Source organism: Daucus carota, chromosome 4, assembly GCF_001625215.2.
Source record: "Daucus carota subsp. sativus chromosome 4, DH1 v3.0, whole genome shotgun sequence".
Taxonomy (NCBI): Eukaryota; Viridiplantae; Streptophyta; class Magnoliopsida; order Apiales; family Apiaceae; genus Daucus; species Daucus carota.
Genome location: NC_030384.2, coordinates 18,587,689 through 18,613,903, shown reverse-complemented (window position 1 = coordinate 18,613,903; position 26,215 = coordinate 18,587,689). Strand labels below are relative to the sequence as shown.

The 26,215-nt window shown below is 33.3% G+C and overlaps 1 protein-coding gene and 1 long non-coding RNA gene across 6 annotated transcripts; one reads left to right on the top strand and one right to left on the bottom strand.

Annotated features, from left to right (window-relative positions):
- Positions 1-1,893: 1,893 nt before the first annotated feature.
- LOC108215518 (COP9 signalosome complex subunit 1) lies at positions 1,894-7,100 on the bottom strand. Its single transcript, XM_017387994.2, has 6 exons — positions 6,666-7,100; positions 5,190-5,510; positions 3,258-3,374; positions 3,082-3,167; positions 2,500-2,734; positions 1,894-2,263 (listed from the first exon to the last, which is right to left on the bottom strand). The coding sequence occupies exons 1-6, from the start codon at positions 7,044-7,046 to the stop codon at positions 2,078-2,080; spliced, it is 1,326 nt and encodes a 441-aa protein (XP_017243483.1). The 5' UTR covers positions 7,047-7,100; the 3' UTR covers positions 1,894-2,077.
- A 2,669-nt stretch (positions 7,101-9,769) lies between these two features.
- LOC108216649 (uncharacterized) lies at positions 9,770-11,953 on the top strand. 5 transcript variants are annotated; one of them, XR_010290992.1, is made up of 6 exons: positions 9,770-10,003; positions 10,115-10,286; positions 10,796-10,870; positions 11,072-11,179; positions 11,445-11,577; positions 11,670-11,953. It is a non-coding gene; the product is annotated as an uncharacterized LOC108216649 (long non-coding RNA). The 5 variants fall into 5 exon arrangements; XR_010290994.1 differs by lacking the exon at positions 10,796-10,870 and having other exon boundaries at positions 9,789-10,003; positions 11,693-11,953; XR_001806119.2 differs by lacking the exon at positions 10,796-10,870 and having other exon boundaries at positions 9,789-10,003.
- The last annotated feature ends 14,262 nt before the right edge of the window (positions 11,954-26,215 follow it).

Here is a 26,215-nt window from a genome sequence, read left to right as displayed (position 1 = left end):
TTGTATGCTTCAATAATCTTCTTAGGGAAGGATTTCTATTATTTTGTTTAGGTTTGGTTCATTTTTTTAGATCTACACAAACAAAAACATCATCAGAAAAATAGAATGAAGTTTTCAGTTTATCTTTTTATTTGATTTAAGCGGAGTTTATCGGATTAGAAAGTTTATTGAATATTTTGGTTTGATTACATATTTCTGTTTAAGTGAGCTTTACATGTTCGACTTTGACCTTCAGTTTCAAGCAAGTTGTTCATTAAGTATAAATTTTGAAATCAATTTATTTCTTGTATTTTAGCTATATTATATTTTTCTTTCTCTTTTTTGCACGTTCAATCTATTTTAATCACACTATTGATACGTCATTTTATGAACGAATTGAAATTTTATGAAAGATTCTTGGTTATTCTTTGATTTATTAACCTGAAATCACTTATGCTTGCATGTTTGATGTTAAAATGTGCAATTTCACAAGTTTTGAACTTTTTTAAAGCAACAATGTCACTTATGATGTGTGTTTCTAAGCATATTGGCACTGTGTTGTATTCAAATTTGCAATTTAATTTTAATTTCTATATGTTTTACCTAATTATTTTGTAACATCCAATGTTCTCTTATCCCCTGCCAAGTGACAAGGAATAATACATGGGATTGTTTTAGTAATACAATCAAATTCTTTTATTTATTTATTTTATTTGTATGCTTCAATTAATCTTCTTAGGAAAGGATTTCTATTATTTTGTTTAGGTTTGGTTCATTTTTTTAGATCTACACAAACAAAAACATCATCAGAAAAATAAAATGAAGTTTTCAGTTTATCTTTTTATTCGATTTAAGCGGAGTTTATCGGATTAGAAAGTTCATTGAATATTTTGGTTTGATTACATATTTCAAAACTCTGTTTAAGTGAGCTTTACATGTTCGACTTTGGCCTTCAGTTTCAAGCAAGTTGTTCATTAAGTATAAATTTTGAAATCAATTTATTTCTTGTATTTTAGCTATATTTTATTTTATTTCTCTTTTTTCCACGTTCAATCTATTTTAATCACACTATTGATACGTCATTTTATGAACAAATTGAAATTTTATGAAAGATTCTTGGTTATTCTTCATTTATTAACCTGAAATCACGAATGCTTGCATGTTTGATGTTAAAATGTGCAATTTCACAAGTTTTGAACTTTTTTAAAGCAACAATGTCACTTATGATGGGGCCGTTTGGGTTAGCTTAAAATAAGTGCTTATTGCTTAAAATAAAAAGTGAAGTAGAAGTTATAAGCAAATTAAGACTTATAAGTGATAAAAGTGTTTGGGAAATAAGTAGAAACCGTGATACAAAAGCTAGCAATCGTAGCTATTTTTAAGTACTTCTTGACTTCTTACACAAACGGTACAAATAAGTGTTTCTAACTTATAATTCAGAAGCCGGACTTATAAGCCCGTGCCAAACACCCACGATGTGTGTTTCTAAGCATATTGGCACTGTGTTTTATTCAAATTTGCAATTTAATTTTAATTTCTATATGTTTTACCTAATTATTTTGTAACATCCAATGTTCTCTTATCCCCTGCCAAGTGACAAGGTATAATACATGAGATTGTTTTAGTATCAGCCAAGAGAAATTTTGAGAAAACTAGGTCCGAATTTAGGGTCATACATATGAGGAATTCTAGTCATATTTGAGAGATTATATATATTTCAGTGCTGGTCAAATATTTGATACTATCTTTTAATGACCGTCGATGCAGCAAATGTCCTCTAGTCTACAATTAGTTACTGTATATTTTACTTTAAAAAAATGTAGCAAATGGGAGGTGATTTTATGACCGTCGATGTACAAAGTTATAACATTAAAAACAAAAAAGTTGAAAACATAACCAAACGCATTTCAGAACTAATCCTCCAAGTGTTAAAATCTGATTCCTTTTTTTCAATAGACAGAGCCTTTAACTGTTCACGTGTTGCAGATAACAGTCTTAACAGTTGCCACCACCAATAGACCAAGATTCACATAGTTTAGAGCACAACATTGTCCGATGCCAATCAAAATAAACACTACTTTCTAAATATATCTTTTGCTCAGAAGTTGTGTAGTTTCTTCGACTGCTTAGAGTAGAATTCATGCTTGATAAGATTTGCTCTCAGGAGCATGGCCTTCACATCGCGATCAAATTCGCTGCCAGTCTGCAACACACGCTGGAATGTGGAATTCCTTTGATCAGCATGCCGAGCATACAAGATTTTGTTGTGCGAATCTATACGAGCCTGCAAGAAAAGTGATTGACGAAAGCAGTTTATAATGTTTAGTATTCACCAAAACAAACCACCACTTAATAAGGATGACATCATGAACAGGGTTCATCACTTAAAAATCTTTTACTCAATTTCAGTGCAACCATAAATTAATTGTAAGCCATATTATCTAGAAAACCAAGCTAATTACAAGTTACATAGACCAAAAACAGAAACGATGCATCAGGAGTATACTGTCCAAAACAAACCTGTATTTGGTCTTCTGTTATCAAAGCTTCAAGTTCTTTCTCTAACCCTGCCACACTGGTTTTGAAAGCATCGGCCATCATGCGCATATCAACAGACACAAATGGATGAGTATACTGAATCAGAGCTTTGCTACGAATTTGGTCGTACAGCGTATCAACATGATCATGCAAATGTATGTCAAGCAACAAATTTGCTTTGAGGCTCCCAAGATAGTCCAAGCATGAAGCATAATGACTGAAACCAGGTAAAAAGATTTTACATTAAAAGCCTACAATCAGCCTTATTGTTCCAACAAACTGAATCGGTAATAAATCTTGAACAATTTTCAACCTAAAATCGAACTCATTCACTTCAACTATAACAATCATTTAAAAATTTATTCAAATTAAGTTCACTAATATTTGAAGCAGCAGACTGATATTACAATGGAAAACAATTCTTGACAAACCAACAAAGCTTCTTAAAACTGATAGTTCCCAGTTTCGAAATAAGTTTATGTACTCTTACATAAGATGAGACAGAAAATTAAAGAGTCAAAACAGGCCATCCAAGCAGGAGCGTCTAAGTGTGAAAAAAATTACCTTGAATAAAAATCATGAATAAGTTCCCTAACTTCAGGCACCAACTCTAAAAAGTTCCGAAAATTAATGTTGTCAATGACTTTAGCCTGCAAAAGGAAATACCCTATTAGAATTTAACGGCTTTCAAACAATACTAAAGTGCAAGTAAATATAAATAGAATAATATTTGTCATTACCTTCAGCTCAGCTCTGTCAAAACTTGCAAGTGCACAAAGACCACCATATGTTGCAACATCTTGAGCAGCTATGACTTCAGAATAGTTATTTCCCAACTCGGGATGTGTTTCCAGAAACTGAAATTACATAAGGCAAGTATCATAAAACAGGAATAATTCATAGAAATAACACATGCATCAAACTAATTCGTTTTCCCTGGAAGTTTTCTATCATCATTTATAGATACCGGATCCACCCAAGCTCAATAAACATCAAACACTTTAAAGGCAAGCACAGGCAAAGGCATTCCACAGATTCAGATCATAATAGAATATCAAACAGAATCATTTGTTAAATCTTTATCAATCAATACACATAATACTCACTTACAAAACAATTGAACACTCTTCAAATTATGAAATTTGTCAAATAATAGAAGAAGCTTCAAAGACACGGCGGCACACATGGTGAGACCATGCATATCTGCATGAATTGCAAATCAGATCTCTATCAAGTATCAATTTAGGAGAAGCCCCACTTTAATTATTCTGGACTAGTTTAATGAACTTAAAAACAAAAGCATTTTCAGTCACGAGCACCCGGACACAGCAAAATGCTACTCTTAAGAGCACCCTGCCTGGAGATATAGGTATCTCTATTTCCTTACAGCTTTAATTGATTTTTCCCAATCAAACATGTGTGTGTGTGTGTGTGTGCATTCCAGCAGAAAAGACATTATTGATACTTTAAATGCTTAATTACCAGTAGGTCTGTATGGATACATCACAAAATTATCTCCCAAACAGGAGTTATAAATGATAAAAAGACATGGGATGTAGGAGTATTGACAATTATAAGCCCATGCTTTGTTGTGAAATGAAGGGGCAATTTATTAATGTCGTTTATCAATAGAATGCAACGGAAGAGACAATATATAACCAAAACTGGCAGCAGATAGATCTGCAAGAGCACTTAAATCAAGGCAAGCTCTTTCCAAGGCAAAACATATACAATTTCATTTCAACTGGAATAAAGTAACATCAAAAGGCTCAAGTTCATCCATATAGACTAGTAGCCTGTCATTGGCACCTTTCTCCTGTTTTGAAGGTCATTAAGTTGGACCATATGAACTTCGCTTTGATGTAGTATCATCAGCAATGTTAAAAAAATCTTACCTTGAAGTCTTACTATTCCCCCTCTTCTGCGACACACATAATGACATGCAACTAAGTAGCTAATAAACAATAAACAACTTTTTATTTTTGCGCACAATATTACTTGGGATCTTATTAGTGAACCACAGACCATATTAACATAAAAATGTCTCAATTTTCTCATATATGTACCATATCTTTATCCAACAACTATTCTCATTCCATTTGGCATTATCATTCCTAGAACATATAGCACTTGTAAAATAAATAGTTGATTGTGGGGAGGATTTTACAAGACACGTAAGGGGAAGGGATATAGATAAAGAACTACGTAACAGGTAAACTGAATGAGGGGAACTGTACAATGACATTCACAGGAAAGTGATACAGATGACGGCGTGATAATATACAGAAAGGAGCAAAAATGGTCGATGAATATTGGAACCAAAACCTATTTGCGGTGAATGGTTTTCTAGGCAGAGATGTCCAAAAGACAAACTTAAATGTATCACAAAAGTAAAAGACCAATTACGATGGTCTATGTATAAACTTTAAGTGGTTAAATTTCTTTCTAAGGAAGGATATAAAATCCAATATAAATTCAAAACTTACATTTTAGTACCTTTCCTACAATTTTATTAAATTAGCCATATTCATAATATTGATGAATAATGATCTTTTAAGTAGGCAAACAAAAACTATTGTTCTTTTGATATAAGACATGTAGAGTTGTAAACGAGAAATTAATCAAATTAAAATAATAAAGCATAATGAGAACAAACAAAGAACATGTCATACCATACGAGCAGCAAGCTTGTACTTTTTAGCTTCCAGATGGGCCAATCCTGCAGCACACCTCAATTTAGCAGCTACTATAGGTTCCACAGCTTCCTGACTTTGCTCTGCTTTGCTGACATAGCTTGTTACATGGGTGAACTGACCCATTTCAATGCTGACTAGAATTGCATTTAAACACATGTGAATAATATGCTTTGATGTAGTGCAGTAGTCACGAGTCCGGACATAATTCTTAAATGCATCCCCTAATGCCCCGTGAGCATAGTAGAAATCTCCAAAATCATTGTATCCCATTCTTATGCTTTCCTTGATCAAATTTGTCTGCATCAAATAAAAAACAACTTAATACAATTTATATTAACAAGCCACAATCCCCATTTTAGGGGAGACACCAAATAAATTGATCAAATTAACTGCAATGATGGCAAATTCATGACAACAACTTCATGTTATACAACAAATCCAAATGAACAATTGAATAAACAAAGTGACTAAATCACAACCCAATCACACTACCCTACAGGTTTCCCCACCACGAAAGAGAGGATAAACTATGGATCGCAATCCATATAAAAAGGAGAGGCTCAATCTAATAAGCAATAACTCAATAATAAAGTCACACACTATGTGGGGGTTACATGACTAGTAAAGAGAATTAAAAAAAAAACCTAAAGTATTGAAGGCCCAAACAACACAGCCTAGATGCTACATACTTAACTACTAGGCCCCACATACATACATTATCCATTTCTACTAAATCATTTAATAAACCCTCAGAATCATATTCCATCAACATAACAACAAGACCAGACATAAATGAAAATTAAGACACCTGACCAACTACCAAATAGGCAAATACTAGTTCGGTTCCAACAGTTCAGTGTAAATAAATAAGCAATAAGATCAAGTTCATTAAACAAAAATCAAACTCAGAAATCTAAGATGAACATAACTGATAACTATATACCCAATACTCATGTTCAATCTCAAGGACATAGTATAAATATATAATGAATAAGCATTGACATTATAACATACTAATCAACTCAAAAACCTAAAATCAACATAAAAAACCCACAATTAGATAAAGTAATAATAGTCAATTTCAACAGTACAGTATACATATACAACCGCTAATTAATGAGAATGACAAAGCTAAGATTAATATAACCGACTCGACTGGCAACAACCGAAAAGCATGAAATTCAGCAGATATGATTCAAATCAATAGCCTAAACAAGAAGTGGATTATAAGTGGAATAAACATCAATATTATAACATCCTAATCAACTCGGAAACCTAAATTCAACATAACCAACGGACAATTATAAAAAGTAATAATAGCCTATTTTAACAGTACAGTATACATATAAAACCGCTAATTAATCAGAATGACAAACCTAAGATTAATATAACCGACTCGACTAGCGAGGACCGAAAAGCATGAAATTGAGAGAGTAAGATTAAAATCAATACCCTATACGCATTAAGTTCGTTTTCGAGTTTATCCTTCCTGGCGTCGGCCTTCCTCTCCACAACTTCAGTCCAATCCGGGTCGGGTCCATGAGCATCGCCCAACCTGCCAGCAATCTTGGCGACAACTTCGCGGAACAACTGCGTGTTCTCTCCCTTCTTGACCTCGTCGTAGGCGATCCGGAGGGCCTCCAATTGGAGGGAAACGACGTCGCAGCGGTCGGCGATGAAGAGGAGGCGGGTGATCTTGGTGCGGCCGGAGTAGAGGGAGGAGTAGGAGTCGATGTCGAGGAGGTCGGGGTTGCTGATTGGGCGGTGAGGGGCGGGAGCGTCACCGTTGGATGAGATTAGCGTGGGGGAAGAGGAGGAGGATTCGGGTTCCATTGGGGAGGAGGGTTTTATTAATTCTGTTGGGGAGAGTGGAGTGCCCAACTTGTGTCTGTGTTTTAAAGGTCTGCTGCTGGATTATTATTGGATTCACTGCCCCGACCCGATGGCCCGATTATAAAATCTTTAATTCTTTTATTAACGAGGTGTATTCGATTGAGATTTTAATGCATTGTTTTTAGTATATGGATTTTAATGGATTGTATGGCATTTTGATTTTGTGCGGATTCTTGATGAAATGTCGCAGAGTTGATAGGATTTAAGTACAATGCTTCAAAATCCCATTGAATTTGGCGGGATTTAAAAAAACTTAAAATACACTGAAAAATGCTACAAAATCCATCATTTTATGAAATAAAAAAAATCAATCAGCATTTGAATACCATCAGATTTTAATGAATTTTAAACGATCCTAATTGAATAACATCGGATTTTAAAATTTAAAGCATAATTTAAAATCCCAATTGAATACCACCAGATTTTGTAGCATAATTTAAAATCCCAATTGAATACCTCAAGATTTTAAAGGATTTCAAACAATCCCAATCGAATACCCTCGGATTTCATGAATGCAAAAAAATGCTTTAAAATCCCAATCCAATACACCCCTCTAAGGCTATGTTTGAGATTGCTGTTGAAAATTGCTGTTGTTGTAAGTAAAAGTGCTGTTTAAAAAAATGTTGTTTAAAAAAACCGAGACTGTTTGGTAAATTTGATTTCAGATGTGCTATTTGACTAAAAGCTGAAAACAAAATGTTTGGTAATTTTTTTGTTAAATTGTTGTTTGGAGTTATAGTTATAAATAAAATAATATTTTATTCATTATTTTATAGACAAATATTGAACAACAAACTATAGTTGTATAAAATAAGAAAATAAAAAATTAATTAAGATAAAAATTAAGTTTTCACAAAGAAAAAAAAGATAAAAATTAAGTCAAACTAAAACACTATAGGTTACAAAAAAACACAATAAGATTACGAGTCAAAGTCCAACTAAAACACTATAGGAGTAATGGAGAAGGAGGATGCATGATGCTTGCTTTTATCTTAATGAAAAGGTAATTTGTTGTTGTTTACTATACATTATTACAATAAAAATATTTTATACGTGTACTGCAAGTTTTATTAACATCTGCAATTTTTAATACTGCTTTTAAAAAAAATTAACTAATTTTTTTTATAATGTATCAGGTTTTTAAAAGAATATATGTTATTAATATATATATATATATATGTATATATATATATATATAATTTGTAATAATATATATATTTCATAAGTTCATTTATAAGTTATTAAAGTCAATCTCTTCATTAAACTAAAAAAAATATTAAGTAAGTAATGATATACAAATCATATTTAAAATATAAAATTATGTAGGAATAACTATAAAAATTTATGATTAAAAACTATATACTATTTGCAAAATTTTATAATTAAGGTGAAATATTTTCAACAGTAACTTATCATTTATTTTTTATATTCAAATATAAAATAAAATATTTTTTAGTATTGCGTAATTTTAAATGCTTAACGGGCAATAATAATCCAGATTAGAATAAAAAAAAAGTATTTCATAAGTGTGTAATGCTTGTTTTGTTGTTTTGTTTTAATAACAAAAACTATTGCATGTGCTAGGGTTTGATGCCAGGACTTGTAATAGCGGGGCGCAACAACCGCTTTTGTGAAAAGCAGGGGTATACCTGCTTTCTGTAAAAGCAGCTTTTAGACAAAAAGCGCGGTTAGAAAAAACTATTTTGGATGTTACCAAACAATCTTGTACCAGCTTATTGACAAAAACACTACACCATATTTGACCTGTTGCAACGGCATCTTGCAAAAAATGTTGCTATATGCCAAAAAATAGCTACTCTATTGTAATAGTTTTTCAAAATGTTACCTAAAACTGAAAACTGTTGCATGCTTGGTAATTTTTAGTGAGAGTTAAAAAAGTTGATGCCAATTGTAACACTTTACTTAAACGTTACGGTTGTTTGCAACATTTTTGTCAAGTGGAATAAAAAATTAGGCGGGCTTTTTTTTTTTTCAGTGGCGGGTACCAAAACAGTTACCCAAAAACAAACACCCCAAAACAAACATTTCACTTTCAAAAAACAAATATCTCCTCTTCTCCTTTGTATTTCCATTTTGTTATCATAGCCAAATCCATGTGCTGCAATAGAGTATTAATAAACCAAATTATACTATTTAATTATGAATTTCAAATTTACATATTTATTGACTTTGACACTAATCAATATTCAATTTAAAAATATATATAAGGTCGTCCAAGGAAATAAATATTTATATATTTTAAATATTGTAAAAATATTTAATTATTTTTAAATAAATTTAAAATTTTTTAAAAAATAATTTTAAAATGATCTTATCATCTAACCTAATGTAATTAATATGGATAAAATTAATTGTAAGAACATTCTAATTAGCAAATAATTGATTAATTTATTTTTATAAATATTAAAATATTAGATTTTATATTAATATTAATGGTTAACTTATTTTAATAAATATTAAAAAATTTAAAACAGCATATACCATAAAATAGTAATTTTTTTATAAAATTAAATAAATTTTACGAGTTGCCCGCGTGCACACATAATAAAAAATTAAATAAATTTCCCTCCTTAATCAATTTCACAACTCCCGCTTTGTAACATTTTCTAAAAATAAAACATTAAGTTTAACAGGTTTAAAACATAAACATTAGACAAAAAACATTAAAACATATAAGCTACCATCTTCTTTGAGAACCCTGGCCCCCTTCTTTCTCATTCTTCGATTTGTTCATACAAGCTCCAATGCGATCATTCTGGTTGAGTAAATACTCATACAAGCTCTTATGGTCAATTAGAAGGTCATACAAGCTCCGATTTGTTTCCTTTAGAGTTTCGATTGTTCGATTTGCTAGTACAAACTCATAAAACCTCCGGGTATGTCATTGTCTGGGTCTTTCTTGCATAGATTTGTTTCTTTGTGTCAAGGATGTCTGTGTCTAAGAACTCAATATTTCAATTACCTTCTTTTTGTGTTATTTTGGTTAGTTTTCTCAGGTGGGTCAATTTTTTCGATGGGGTCATGTGGGTGTAAGAGGGTCAAGTGGGTTTCGACCGGACTTTAAAGCTTAAAGTTCAAGTGATTGGAGTTTGGAGTTTTTGTTTGTGATTGGAGTTTGGATGTTTGGGTTTTGCTTAGTAGCGAGGTAACCAAAGCGAGGTATTATTCTTTTCTGTTACTTCGTTGCTTAGTCATTCTTTTTTGGTACTTGGTTGCTTAGTGTATTGCTTGCTTGGAACTTTGCTCGTTTTTGCTTTATTAGTGAGTATGTGTATGTGTTTGTCTGTTTTAATGTATAAAGATGTCATGCCTGTTTGTTATTCTGTCATATGCCTGATCCACATGCCAAATTGAGTTTTATTATAGTGACCTTTATTTGTTTTTTTTTTGACTTTTGGAAATAGTTAGATACTAAAATGGTTAATTGGTTGTGAAAGAGCATATGTCAAGCTGTGTGTTGGTATTTTCACTTTGACGGAATTTTAAACACTATGCTGCAGGACAAGATTTAACGAAAAAGAAAACAATAATGAGAAATTGAGAACTAACTGAAACAAGGATGATTTAAGTTGATTCTCTCATCCATCACACATTGTGTTAATATTAACAAATCATTTACATATGTTAGCTTATAATAAACCTGAGATGAATGACATAAATTGTATCAGGCTATGAAGGAGGAGCTGTCTTCTTTAGAATTGCTGCCAGAAGAAGAGCTTGATGCACACAATGCTGCCAAGATGGTGTTTTATTTATACATATCTTTTTATATTTAATTTTCTAATCTTGTTTGTATATGTTCATTATTGATTGTTTACTCACTTTTACTCTCCGTTTACTTAGCCTATGTGTGATAAAAGCTAACCATTACGTACAAACAACTTTGAAACTTACTTTAATACTGCCAGTAGAACTTAAAGTAGTTACTTTTAAATATAATGCAGGTTACTAGACTTGTAAAAGAAGATCACCGGTGATTGCACTGAAGGTAGCATTCTCACTGCTTCATATGGGTACATACGGGGGCATGAAGTAGCTCGTACATTCATGAGGTATAAAAACTAATTTATTATTTCTTTTTATCATATATATTTGCTGATGCTTATCCCATCAGCTTTGATTAGATACAGAACCTAACTAGATGGGGAGGTGCACTACAATTATGTTGGGATTCTCTATATTTGCTACCCATCCATAGTAGAATAAGGGCTGCGTCTACGGAAAATAGGACACAAATCAATCTACCTCATTTTTTAATTATTTACCTTTGATTACATTGCACAGTAGTACTTATGTAAGACTATCTCATTATTGCAGGCTACTAAAATTAGTGTAGGAGTTGATGTTTGCATGGTTAATGAAAGAGGTTTCTATTTCAACCTTGCAGAAGTTCAGAAACCTCTTTATGCTAATTGGACTAATTTAAGTATGAATGGGTCATGTGCACAAGGTAAATGTAACATATATAACTAAATTGTCGACAAACATATGTAGTATTTGTACTTATAGAATTTAAATTTAGTTCCCGTTATTACCTTGCAGTCTATTAAACTACACTTATGCAGATGAAAATATAGAATGCAGCTTTTAGTCACTTTAGAACGAGGAGGATGGGAATGCAGCTGCTCAACATAGTGATGAATGAAGATTTTTAGTCACTTTTTATTTTTACTTCTTCATCCATTCTTGCTTTTAGATTGACTTTTGTAAGGATGGTTTATAAATTGGTACATTAGTCTGGTTTCTATGTATCTTTCAACCTGATGACTCGGTTTGTACTTTGTATTTTCTTTTGGTTAATTTCAAGTCAAGAAAATTTCAGAGTACTATTGCATTTATATAGTATCATTGTAAATGAGGCCTTATAAGTATTGTAACAGAATACATAATGTTGCCCAAAAATTTAAAAGCATTACAATACACATAAAAGTGTTGCACAAATGTGTTACCAAAAAACTAAAAGTATTGCAATTGGTTAAATATTGTTGCACAAAACTGTTACAACAAAATTTCAAATTATTGGTATGCAACAGTTTTTAAGTATATAGTGTTACAAAGAAATGTTACAGTAAATTTTTTGTAACAGTATAAAATTGTTGCCAAAGGCCTCGAAAATGTTGCAATAGATTACAATTGAAAGTCTATTGCAATACCTCAAAAATGTTGCAAGAAACCAAATATATGTTGCAACAGGGGTCTATTGCAACGGCAGCAAATGCAACACCGAATTTTGGCAAAAATGTTACTAAAATGTCTATTGTAACAGTTTTAGGCCCTAAGGCTACATTTTTCAGCCGTTGCAACAGGTGAAATATGGTGTAGTGAAAGCTGCAGTTGTGGTTGATAACCATAACCGCAAACAGGCACTAAGGCCTTACTCACGAGTTTTTTAATGAGAAAACAAGTTAGTCTAAGTGAAAGTAAATAAATGTTTACTTTCATCACACTTTTCGAGTGAAAATTTTGGAGTGAAACTATGTTATAATTGCATTCATTTTCACTTGCAACTTGTCTCTTTAAAAAAATCGAGAGCACAAATAGGAATGAAGGTTATATAACTTTAATTCCTTTTCACTTGCTTTCCTCCCTGTTTATAGCTCGGGAACAGGGCGTACATCTAAATAAGGGGTGGTCCCCGGCAGTCGTATGTCGGGGAGCTAGTGTTTAGCCCACAATTATTTCACGGTTGCATCAATTTACGAACGATCAGAATATAAATTAGGCTACCCAACAATTAGATACATCAAAATAATTTCACAATAATGTGATAGTTAAAAACATCAAAATCATAATGTCGTGCCTTGGTCTGAAATAAAATTACATAACAGAGTCGGTGATGCAAACATTGATCATAACTCAGCTATTAAACTTCACAACTCTAACACTGAAATGGTGGTAGGAATTGTGTGGGCATTCGAACACACATAAATCACCGACTTCTAACTCCATACCAGTAGCAAACTGCAGCCAACCATTATGAATTGTTGTTCGCTCCCATTTCCTACGATGTCTGATCTGCAACTTCCAAGGCGTTTCCCGAATACACATTAATGTAGTCCGTCTTGCCCCACATGTGCCACAAACTTCTAAACTGGGCAGATATGTCCTTACCAAAACAAAATTCAAAAACATGTTATAATTCAGAACATTAACCAATTGCCCCTTAAATTAAAAACTATTACATTTCAGGAAACTAAGACCAAATTAAATTAACTAATTTTAATAAGATACTGAAACATACCACACCGTGACAATATTTAATCAAGTGAAACGGTTGGACTGTTATCTCAAATGAGGATTCAATTGTAGGTGCCGGTAGGGAACTAATTGTTCAATATTATCATATGCAATAAAAAACATATTAATAACATAAATAAAACTAACAACAAACTCGGCACCAAAATAAGGTAGTTTTTACCATTAGAGAGCGGAGTGCCAGAAGACAAAACCTCTACAAAGTTGTCGTCAAATAAACCAACCAAGAGGTTACCATTGTCCTCATATGTTAACAACAGCAGGTTGAATTTTTTCAAATCAGGGAACTTTAATAACTGAACAACTAGCTGAAAACCAGAAAAGGTGGGAGTAGACCTATCAAATCCACCAAACAACTTCTTCCCATTGCTAAGAATATATTCGATAAAACAACGCAATTGCAGTGTATCGACACAATGCTGAATGGATGGAACGGGAGCTGCCTGGAGACATGTTTCAGGACTACATTAAATTCAATAATGCAAAAACAAAACAAAAACAAAAAATTATTCAATGAATTTATCTTACCAAAACATCATTAACAGGTTCGTAGTCAGTTAAGAGCTTAACACAAGCTTCAAATCACCTTTATGCAGTGAAACTGGAAAATTTGATAAACAACATAAAAAAACTACATGGTGAATCTAAATTTCACAAACATAGTGGACTATGAAAACACCAGCTTAATAAAGATACCTTTGCGAGGGCGAGATTTCTGTAGTGCATGAACTTTCTCCGGATAATCAACCTCACAAAAGTCACGCCCTAATAGGTAAACATTAAAACCGTCCACGCCATTGAACTCAAACACAAACAACTCACCCCCTTCTAGATCAAAGTCAGCATACAAACATTGAACACTAGAAAACTTTCCCAAATGCTTATTGAATGATACTTCTAGTCGGTATTCATTACGGAACTCAAGAAAAACAATGGGGGAACGCGACGACCATTCATCTCGCAAAATCGAAGAGGAATACGCTACAACCACATGCATGTACAAAACTAATAAAGACATTATTAAAAGAAATCATACATATAAATATCATATGACAAACAATACAAGTTATTACCATTTCATCGGAGAGAATATCTTGCTCCGTTACAAACTTCAAGAAGCGCTCAGCAAGTAAACCAGATACAAAACAAAGAAATATGGATAGACTGTAACAGAATAAACAAGTTAATAGCAAAGAGAGAAACCTTCTACTGCTGAAAATGGTGGAGGTGAATATTGTTTTCAAATCAGAAAAGCTAAGTAATATGCAACTGTTATAAGACAACTGAGTCAAGAGAGAGTAAAGATATTGAAAAACGTAAAACTTTAATGACTGTCTTTAAATCACCTGTGCACAACCGTTTACTTTAATAAACAATAACATTACAATGGCCCATACAAAAAGTCCTGCTTTGGTTTTTTACTTAACATATATAATTGAGGCCCAAACGCAGCATAAATAAAGTTAAATAACAGAACCAACAGAAATTTGTACATTTTATTTTATTCACGGGGTTTTCTAATAAATAAAATTCTAAAAGTAGACCATGCAACGCGGGCAACAGATACTAGTAACTTTAATTCCTCTTCATTTGCTTTCCCCCTTGTTTATAACTCGGGAACAAGGCGTAAATCTAAATAGGGGGTGGTCCCCTACAGTCGTATGTCGGGGAGCCAGTATTTACCCCACAATTTTTTCACGGTTGGATCAGTTTACGAACGATCATGATTTAAAAAATTTCCACATGTTTAACGCTTTTTAACCATAGTACGTCTATCGTCCAACAGTTTCTAAGCATTGGACGAGTACATTTTTTTAATACATACAGGGGTTAAAAGGTGTCGTAAGCGCATTCAACATGCTTTCGATTGTTTTATTGATTTCCACAATCTAAATGCTTAAGGCTGACCAGGTAATCTAACAAATTTATATTTAAATACATTGAAAGCATTAATTCCTTTCTCGACCCAAGACTTATGTATTTTACAATGATCATAATAAACGTATATCTTATATGTTTCATTCATGACATCTTTCACCCCCATATAACTCTTACGTTATTAGCCCGATGCAAGCTCTTTTCCAGTGCAAGATTTCCCCTTAACAAGTTTCTAATCACAATTTTTCTCATCTTTACCTCCATTATGCTCACTATAAATCAAGATATCACCATCTTCATTATCATCTTCATATACTCCAGATGAAACAACGTTGACAGCCACATATGCATCATCAACATAAGTTATAACATTTAAATAATCTACCTGAGCTATAGCCGGGGCATGCATTCCTATTGTACACATTTATATCTTGTAAAAGAAAATATCACCAACTTCAATGCCATGTATAGTTCCAATTAGGGGTGAGAGGGCGGTTTGGAGGGTCTAAACCAAACCAAACCAAAATAATCGGGTTTTCAAAATCTCAATCTAAAACCAAACCATTATGTTTAAAATCCAAACCAAACCAATCCATTTAAAACGGTTCAGTTTGGTTTCGGTTTAAACCGTTTTTTTATATGTAAAACAAAGTTAGGAACAAAATTAAATTTTAACTTGAAAAATAAGGAATGAAAAATTCAATTTATATTTTCTATTTAATCATATCTAAAGAGGATACAAGAATATATTAGCTTGATAAATAAAAAGAGATGGAAGAAAATAAAAAAAAGTGATTCGTAAACTTTAATAAAAATATAAATAAAAAGAATGGAAACATAATACATACATCAAAATTAACATCATAAAATAGAATAAATAATATTTTTAAAGAAAATCTTTACGAGGATACCATTTATATGTTTAAGATTTTACATTTTTTTGTAGATTATAATTTTATATTTAATAATACATTATTAGTACATGTATATTAATGTTTAAATCTACACATTCGGTTCGGTTCGGATTTATCGGTTGGTCTGGAGGTAAAAACCGAAACCAAACCGAAATAATTCGGTTTTGATAATTTAAAAACATAACCAAACCAAACCGTTATTAAACTGTTAAATTCGGTTTGGACGGATTGGATCGGCCGGTTTCGGACGGTTTGGAGAATTTTTGCTAACCCCTAGTTCCAATCTTCTTATGGCTATTAGTTCCAACCTCATTAGTTGTAACATCCCAAATTTTCGGAATATTAAAAACTAATTTCACGACATAAATAATACCACTACTTAAATCAAAATTCTCAAATAATATATAGGTTAAAGCAGCGGTCAAACCCAATAATCAAAAGTCATAAATTTAGAGACGCAGCTCTATAAATCCAAAACCAATATTTAATAAATTCATCAAATTATTCTTAATAAACACTAAGTCTTTATTCACTAATGCAAACAATCACGAAGCACAAAAATCCACAAGCCTCATTCTTATTCTCGAAATCCTTCCACATAAAAGAACCTGAAATATAGAAAAACATATGAGCTACACAGCTCAGCAAGTAACAATTTGACTGTATATAAATCTCAAAATCAATGGGTGGTTTATAAAACAACGTTTCTGAAAAACAATAACAATTTGTAAAATATTTGCAAATTTAAATCCAACCCAAAGTTTATGTTTTAAAAGCAATTTCAGAATTTAAACTGAACAGAGCAGAACAGAATAAAACAAAACGAAAATCTTATAAATATCATAGTCTTGCTCTACGGCCACACTTACCCAGCGACCGGGATCTTATTCTTATTCTTTTGCCACACTTACCCAGTGACCGGGATCTAAAGTTCAATAATCACGCGTCCTTAATAGGTATCTGAAGTTGCACACTTGTGCGACTACTAAGGATATCTAAGGCTCAGGGCCGTGCCTGAGATTTTATGTGCCCCGTACAAAATTTTAGAATAGTGCCCTATAATTTATTAAAATAATAAAGTAAATAAAATACAAAAATTAAATAAATATTTTCTTTTATAATATAATTTAAATACATCGAAAATCAAGAGATAAATTACAAGTATAAAATTAATAAGATGTAATCATTATAAACAAAAAAAACAATGACATAAACCTAATTTATATATGTAAACCTATTTAAATTTATATAAATATATAATTTAATTAATGTAATTTTATAAGTTAATATTTTTCATTTAATATGTAAACATTGCATGTATTATTTTTAATTTAAACTTTATTCTATCTGCACTTTTCTTTTTTGAAATGAAATAATAATTATTTTTTCCAATTGTATATATTATGTATATAAGGCACTCAAAAAAGGCCCCTCAAATTTTTGGACCATGTTCCGTTGAACACTTGGAACACCCTCAGGCACGACTCTGCTAAGGCTAGTTTCAGAACTATAGCGTAGACTACGAACGGGTTCGAAACGTAGAGAGTGTGTTTAAAAATTCACAAATACTTATATCTTATAGATTCGGAATCAAAAACTTTTATATCTTATACGAAATTTTAAAGCAGAATTGAAATATCTTTTCAAAATTTAAAAGTGGGTCAAAAGTACTTATTTCAAAGTCGACACTCAAAATCCCAAATAAAAATACGGACAAATCCTATGATTATATAAGCAGAAAATAATTAATTATTTAATTCCTGAGTACGTTTTATACTAAAATATAGCCACCAGATAATCATTCGAGACTCGGAAGACACAAACTAGTTATTAAAATTTTCGAATATATGAAAGCAAATAAGCACACCAGGCTCAAAAACTTTAACTTATATTCTCCATGTAAAAAAAACAAATAAGCCTTAGAGTGAAACACACAAATTAATAAGTCTAATTTGTAAAAGCTGTGCAGAGTCAGCGGGTCACTATGGTTTCAAAATCATACTAACATATAAGTTGAAATGCATCTGACGCATTCCAGAGACCACGTATGTTCACATATTTTATTAATAATAATTATCAACTGCCCATCAAGATATTTTTCTTAACATGTCATGTAACTAAATAATTAGAATTTATCATATCATTCTACCAGGCACAACGACGAAATTTGTAAACTATTAGAAGTTAATTCTTAAAATAATAAAGGGATACACATGAATTTTAAATAAATCTATGACCTTGTTTTTCTGAAAAATCATACATTAAAATAAATAGTTTACGTCACAATATTTTTAAACTGAAAACTTTTTCACAAAACAGCACATATCAATTTTTAATCTAAAAAAAATAAAAATAAAACAATACTTTAGCATGCAATTTACATCAAAACCAGTAGTATCAAATTCTAAAAAGAAACCAGACAAAGCCACTGAGCAAGAGGGACTAGTCCGAAAACAACTTGCAAGTCAAGAGCACTCTAGTTTAATTACTTGCACATGACTCATATAATAATTAACTAAAACTAGTAGCCTTTCAACAGAACAGAACACAAAACAATATGTTACAACATTGGTAATAAAGATAGCATGGCAAAGAGGCACCCAAATCATAATTTATAATAATTTACTCTCATGTTAACGTATGAACAAGCACAGAGCATAAATATGAATGAGAACAAAAGCGGCAGAAACGAAGTACAAAGTTTGTACTTTACGGTCAATGGTGTGAGCCTGTACGAGTTTTTCTTATTCACAAGATGTCTTTATATAACCACACAAAACCCTAGTTTTAAATAGGAAATTACAAAATTCTTGTCCTAAAATTCCTCCAACCCTTGAACCACTTTCCAGATATAAAGTATTCTAACAAGAATTTTGATTTAAGTAATGGTATTATTTATGTTGTGAAATTAGTTTTTAATATTCCGAAAGTTCGGGATGTTACATTAGTCATTAAAGTTGCAGAAGGCTTAAGCCTGGACGTATATTATTCCATAATGTACCCTTCTTTGCTTCGCTAATTTGGAATAGTCTTCTTCGCAGCAAATTATATGTCAGTAGCACATGTCCAACTAAATCCATATTCCCATCAACTTGTTGATATGGTTCCAACCCTGTCAATTTAAACGCCCGCAAAATCTGATTAACAATATCAACAACATTCACTTCAACTGAGAACATAATGATTGGACCTTTGGCTCTTTTTTGAGAATTCCCTCCTTACTTCTTTCCAACACTAAAATCCTTTACATCTATACCAACTGTAAATGGTTTGTTCCATGAAATTCAATATAAGTGAAGGATGATAAACATATGAGGAGTTAGAGATATCAATGGACAAGAAATAAAGCTTCAATTGATATATTGTGTGTAAATGATGTGCTAAAAATAATACCTTTAAATCGCAAGCGCATGATCACCGCTTTAATATATTAAGATTCAATCCACAGAGATTAAAATTTATTTTCGCAACCTTAAATCTTTAACCTAGACGAATTAGAACAATTAAAGTCGTGAAAAAGGAGTTTTTTTCTAAATTAATTCTAAAATTATGAATATGAGAAAATTTGTGATTAAGCATTTGAAATCTAAACTTATCCGAATATTACCAACTAGCGTTACCAAATCAAATGAATTCATTACATTTACTAAGATTAAAACTTAAGCTGATTAACAAAATAAATGCCATCACCAAAAGTCAAAAGAAATGATGCATAAATACAGTAAACCCAGCCAAGCAAATTACAGGACTCGTAACTCATATAAAGACTTGTACACTCGACCAAAACTAACCAGCTATACTAAACCGAAAATAACAATTAACCAACTTATACTCAACTAGACTAAACACAGCGTAGACACAAGTAAAAACAGCAAAATTAGCAACTCAGAATTCAGACTCGATAACTCGGCAAGAACTTTCAGCAACAAAACTATTACAAACTACAACATGCTTACAAACTCGACACCAGGTGACTGACTCGGTGAACTCGACTCGGACAAAAAACGAAACAGAACTACGCGCGAATCAGTACAGGACTCGGCGAAGAAACACCCTCCGTAGCGACTCAGTAAAACCCAGAACACTCGATACTCTAAAACCAACAGAAAAGCAGCCAAACTCAGAGAAAGAATTTAAAACTCGGAAATGACTCAGACATAAATTTACTCAGCAAACAGAAACTCAGAGCTACGAATCTAACACAAGACTTAATGACTCGCCTGCAACGACTCAGAACTTGACTCGGCCGGACTCGGAAAGAGAACTCAGAAACGAACTCGGCGAAATAGAAACCAAGAAGATGGCGACTCAAAAACAGGGCTCGGTACTGACTCTGTCGAGGGGGGGGGGGTTTGTTTGTTTTTTTTAAACTAAAAACAAGGACATGGGTTTGATTAAGAAATAGAGGAAGGGGGAGTTTGTGCGTAAACAGAACATGTGAGTGTGGGTGAGAACTTTTCTTTATATCATAAAACAAAATCAATGAGTGTTAACAGTTTACTAGCAAAAAAAATGAAGCTACCGAATTAATTAACTATATTGTAGCCTTTAAGGCTTAAAACATTAACCCCCACACAAATCATCTTTTGTGCTAGAGTTTAAAAGAGCTTTAATGACTAATTTAAACAATCATAAAATCTACACTAATTAGAAGGCTTAATGATTCTTCATTTCCCAAAAGCCCTTAAGCATATATGGTGGTACTAAGAAGAATCATGTCACTTGTAGTAAGAAAATAGAGACAATACAAGATTAAGCTAAAAGAGGATTTGCATTAAAATAAAAGTGTTTACAAATGTAGTATGAAATTGAGAGAACAAAAGAAGATCTAGCACTATACTACCAACTAGGAAAATACTAGGTTAAAAAGATGGTGTATTACAAGTAAAGAGATGGGGTATTTATAACTAGAGATTTAGGGTTTAGGGGTAGGGTGGCCAAATCTTGTCCATCCATGGGCCTTGTGTGTTGGGTAGATCATAGCCCTCCATGTGCCCCCTTGCCAACTCTCTTTGTTTTTCTTCTTTTCTTTTCTTTTTCTCCCATTTTCTTGCAATTTCTCTTCTTTCTTTATTTATCTACAATTTCCTGAAATAAAATAAATAAGCGATTAATACTACGAAAATAGACAAAAGATAGGCACTTAAATATTCAAAAATATGGACTAATCAAACTTCCCCATACCTATCTTTTGCTCGTCCTCGAGTAAAAATCAAAAGAAAATAAACTAAGAAAACTAGATGCGATTCCTAGGCTCCTTTTCATAGGCGTGACGGGTGATTTTAGGTTCACCAACCCGTTAAACTCGTAGACGATCTCTACAAGAGGAGTTTCGTCTCCTAAGGGTTTACAGAATATATACCCATAAAATCTTTGAGACATTCTAGCAAGCATACTACTCGACTCGACTCTACTTTTGTTGGTGTTAACAAAAAGCGTTTTTAAGGAAAATACGACTCAAAGACTCATCTACTAATAATCAAGATACAATTGCCTCTAATCTACTTGAATCGACACAAAAATTTACTAGAAATCCAAGGAGTGTAAGTAATTTAAGGCCTTTGATGGATCCTAATCGTCTAAGAACATTTTCTCTTTTTCAACCAATTTTGAACTGACCCAATCTTTATCGAAACAAATATCTAGTCAAACTTCACAAACTCTTATTCTTTTTTTTTGCATTGACTTTATTATGTCCGTTTTCTTAGGCAAACAATGTTACCCGTGTAGCGATCTTTAGGTTAGTGACTACCAAACCAAACGGTCTTAGGGCACTAGGTGTTGAAATCCCTCTACGGACTTAATTGCTCGAGTAACAAAGGCCACGAAACGAGACTAGCCAATCTACTTTTGCCCATTTATCTAAAGATTTTATCTATAAAGAACAATGGGTATTGAAGTAGTTTTTTCCTTTTTTTTTTCTTTTCTTTTTCTACTATTTCTCTTTCCTTTTTTATTCGCAAAGGTTCGATTCGACATTGTTTCAACATGTGGGTTCTCTCTCAGGTATCGAACAACATCACTAGACAATCTCTCCATCAAAGGTCTTGTGCAAATGTGTGTGCCATCTTGGAATTACGAGTACAAAAAAGGTCGATACAAGCTTCAAAAAGACAACCTTACTCAACTACGTCCAAATTATCTAAAAGATACTACATATATATACTTTTCGAAAACATGCTAACACCAACTACTCCTAAAGTTCAAGTGAGGGAAAGACAACTTAACTAAAACATCTCTATTTTTGGATTTTTCTAATTTTTCATTTTTTAGGGTTTTTCATTTTTTTAGAATTACACTAAAGCCCTCCCCATACCTAAATCATGCATTGTCCTCAATGTATGCAAAAGAGAGAGTTGAAATGGGAGAGTAAAGAGGAAAAAATACCTGAATAGGAGATGAAGAGGATTTTTATTAACAAACGAAATACTAACACGACCCACACACTCACACATTTCCTTCCCCTTACCTGAACTTCACGGGGGAAGGTTCGAAGACGGAAGCGAATCAGCCAATTCCGGAAGGAAAGATGGGAGGAAGCTTCGAGAAAGAGTCAAAATGTGTGCGAAAATTTTTAGGTACAAAGACTTTCTCTAGCCCGTCACCATCGTTTACCCCTATAGGACAAGTATCACTAATGATCTCCATAAACCAACTTAATGCTTCTTTATTTTGTTTAAGCAAATTAGAGACAATGAAATTTTGGTCATTGGATAAATCACTAGGAACGATGTAAGAAACAACGTCATCCTTTCCTAAGGCGCTATGCGAATGATGGAACAACGAGTCAAATGTCGGTGATTCACCTACATGACTCTCAAAATCGGGCCTAGGGCTCACACTAACAATCTCGGGTGGAGTCTCCCATTTTGAACAAATGTCGTTCAATTCTCCTAACAACTCCTCCGAGGTCAACTCCTTCAAAGGCTCATGATATTCCCTATTATTCTCATTGTTGACTTTGAAATCCTCACCAAGAAGAGACTCAATCTCACTATCCTCAAAGCTAGACCATGTGACAAACTTGTTGACCACATTGACCCCTATAGGTTGTTCATAAAGCTCATTGGGTTCTTTTACTACGTTGAAAATGTTTAAATTAATGGTCATGTTTCCAAATGTGAGCTTCATAGAACCATTCCTACAATTGATTAAGGCATTGGATGTGGCAAGAAAAGGTCATCCTAAAATGATAGGGATTTGGTTCTTAGGATTCGAGACGGGTTGAGTCTCGAGAACAACAAAGTCAACGGGAAAGATAAAATTACCGATTTTGATCAACACGTCCTCAATAATTCCCTTTGGCATTTTAATAGATCGATCGGCAAGTTGAAGGGTCATATTGGTGGTCTTGAGATCCCCTAAACCTAGGGCTTGGTAGACCGAGAAAGGAAGAAGATTCACACTTGCTCCTAAATCAAGTAACGCCTTATCCACAAAAGTATTGCCTATGACACAAGAAATTGTAGGACAACCGGGGTCCTTATATTTCACGGGAATTTGATTCGAGAGAATCGAGCTTACTTGCGAGGTCAAAAAGGCTTTCTTAGGAACATGAGTGGTTCTCTTATGGGTACACAAATCTTTTAGACATTTGGCATAAGAAGGAACTTGTTGAATGGCATCTAAAAGAGGAATATTTATCTTGACTTGTTTAAAAACCTCTAGAATTTGTTCCATTTGGGCTGATTGTTTAGGGCGAATGACTCTTTGTGGGTAAGGAACCCTTGGCTTGTAAACTTCTTCGTTGGGCTTTTAAGAGATGGGCCCAGGATTAGGTTCAGTCATAGACTCACGGATTCTAGAACATTCGGGCTTATCATGATTAGTGCTAGACAAAGAAGGATTTGTTTTAGGAATCGACTCCTCATTTTCATTAACGTTCTCACCAACTTTGTTATCCACTTGGTTTCTCGACCTTAGAGAAATAATTGCATTAACATTCTCGTGAGGTCTTTGATTGAGAGGAAACTTAGGATTGACCTCGGGTTGACTCGGCAACTTGTTTTTCTCTCGCTCACACAAAGCGCTAGCTAATTGACTCAATTGGGCCTCTAACTTAGACACGACTTGTACGTTAGAATGCAAGATTTGCCTATCTTGGGTTAGGGTTGTTATGAAAGTTTGTTGAGATTGGGTCAAATTAGTTTGCGATTTTACTAAGGCTTCCAAACTCTTTTCTAAGGAATTAAGACGTTTATCCGAATCATTAAAACCGGGAGGATTCAAAGGTGTTTGAATTGGGTTAGGAAATGAATTCGGACTTTGGGTTGGGCAAGAGTTTGGGTTGGGCCTTTGAAAATTTGTTTGAGGAGTTTGAAAAGAAGTTGGGCCTTGATTTTGAAAAATTTGACCTTGGGTCCATGAGAAATTTGGGTGATTTCTCCAACCCAGATTGTAAGTAGGTGCAAACGCATCATTCCTAGGATTTTGGAACATCGCATTTACTTGTTCAAGTTCATGCGAAGGTTGGGTTCCGGGATTTTGAAAATTGTAATTAGGGAGCATCGACATTTGTGGGGGAGATTTACTAGTTTCTAAAGCTTCAAGTCTCCTAGTTAGGGTGGCTAGTTTGGCATCGGTTGCCACATTGTTTCCTATCGAATGCAAACCCCTAGCACTAGACGACTGAATTGACTTTTTGGGCTCTTTAGTTGACTCCCACATCATAGTCTTTTCCGCTAAATCCTCAAAAAATTCCCACCCTTGGTCCTCATCTTTTTCCATGAATTTACCTTGGCACATAGACTCTAATAACGCAGTGGTTTGACTATCTAAGGCCTCGTAAACTATCTTGAAAAGTCTTCATTTTTCTATTCCGTGGTGGGGGCATTCTGAGAGAAGATTTTTGAAACGGTCAAAGAAAATCCAAAAAGACTCATTTTCCTTTTGATGGAATTGATTTATTTCATTTGTAATTCGAGTAGTCTTATGATTTGGAAAATACTTTTTAAGAAACACCACAACGAACCCCTCCCACGTGGAAATAGAATTAACAGGAAGACTATATAACTATTTTTTCGCATTCTCCTTAAGCGCAAAATTAATGAGCCTAAGTCTAATCGAATCTTCCGTTAATTGGTGGAGCTTTTGGAGGGAACAAACTTCCTCGAACTCTTGGATAAAAAGATAAGGATCCTCACTCTCACTCCCGGTAAATTTAGGTAACATGCTAATATGATGAGCTTTGATTTCAAAATTGTTTCCATTTACAGGAGGAAGGGTGATGCACGAAGATTGACTTAAACGAGACGGGTAACAACGGTCTTTAAGAGACACGGCCATGTTTGATATCGAATTGCTAGCTTCTATGGGTTCGGAGTCCGAAGAAGACGAAGAAGGAATCTCGATAATCGGTCTAACTAATCTAGACGATTCGTTCATAACCTAAGTAGTTCGCATAAACGATAAACATGTAGCAAATAAGTGCGAAAAATTAAAACAAACAAAAAAAAAGGGTGTAAAAACGAAAGAAAAACCTAATTCTATGGTTCCCTAATAAAAAGAACTAGACCTTGCTCCTAACGTTAAGGACCACCAAAAACTCGATTAATCCAAAATTATTCGGACCATTTTGGCCAGTTTGGGGCAGGCATTGCCAAGAGGCCAATCTCCGCGCTTAGACACCAAACCTTAATCGGCCAGGTAAGCTTTCGCTAGTCCTTAGACACCAAAGAGTCGGAATAATAAAGATTACCTCGTCTTTTAGGTTCCTTCCTAATTGAGCGCGATATCCTAGGGCTATAGTCTAATTCAATTTTATTAAAGAAAGGGTATGCAAAATGCGGAATTAAGTTGTTGTGGGCTAAGGAAAGAGTGATGAAATCTCTCCCCTTATCTTGTGATTGGGTTATGCCCTTAAGATTTATTTATATGATGCTCCACACAACGATATAATAAAATCTATAAACAATTATGGATGCTCTACACTACGTGTTCTATTCTAAAGAAAAGGAAGAAATTAACGTACCTTTGGGTCCTCCAGCGATCACCACAAATATTGGTACGAAAATTTAAAAACAAAAATTAAAATCTAGATGA

Coding starts and splice junctions, on each gene's coding strand:
- LOC108215518 (XM_017387994.2), bottom strand. CDS start 7,046: ATGGAACCCGAATCCTCCTCCTCTTCCCCCACGCTAATCTCATCCAAC. Junction 5,511..6,665: donor ACGAACTTAATGCGTATAGG/GTATTGATTTTA, acceptor TATTTGATGCAG/ACAAATTTGATCAAGGAAAG. Junction 2,735..3,081: donor ATTCATGATTTTTATTCAAG/GTAATTTTTTTC, acceptor ACCTGGTTTCAG/TCATTATGCTTCATGCTTGG.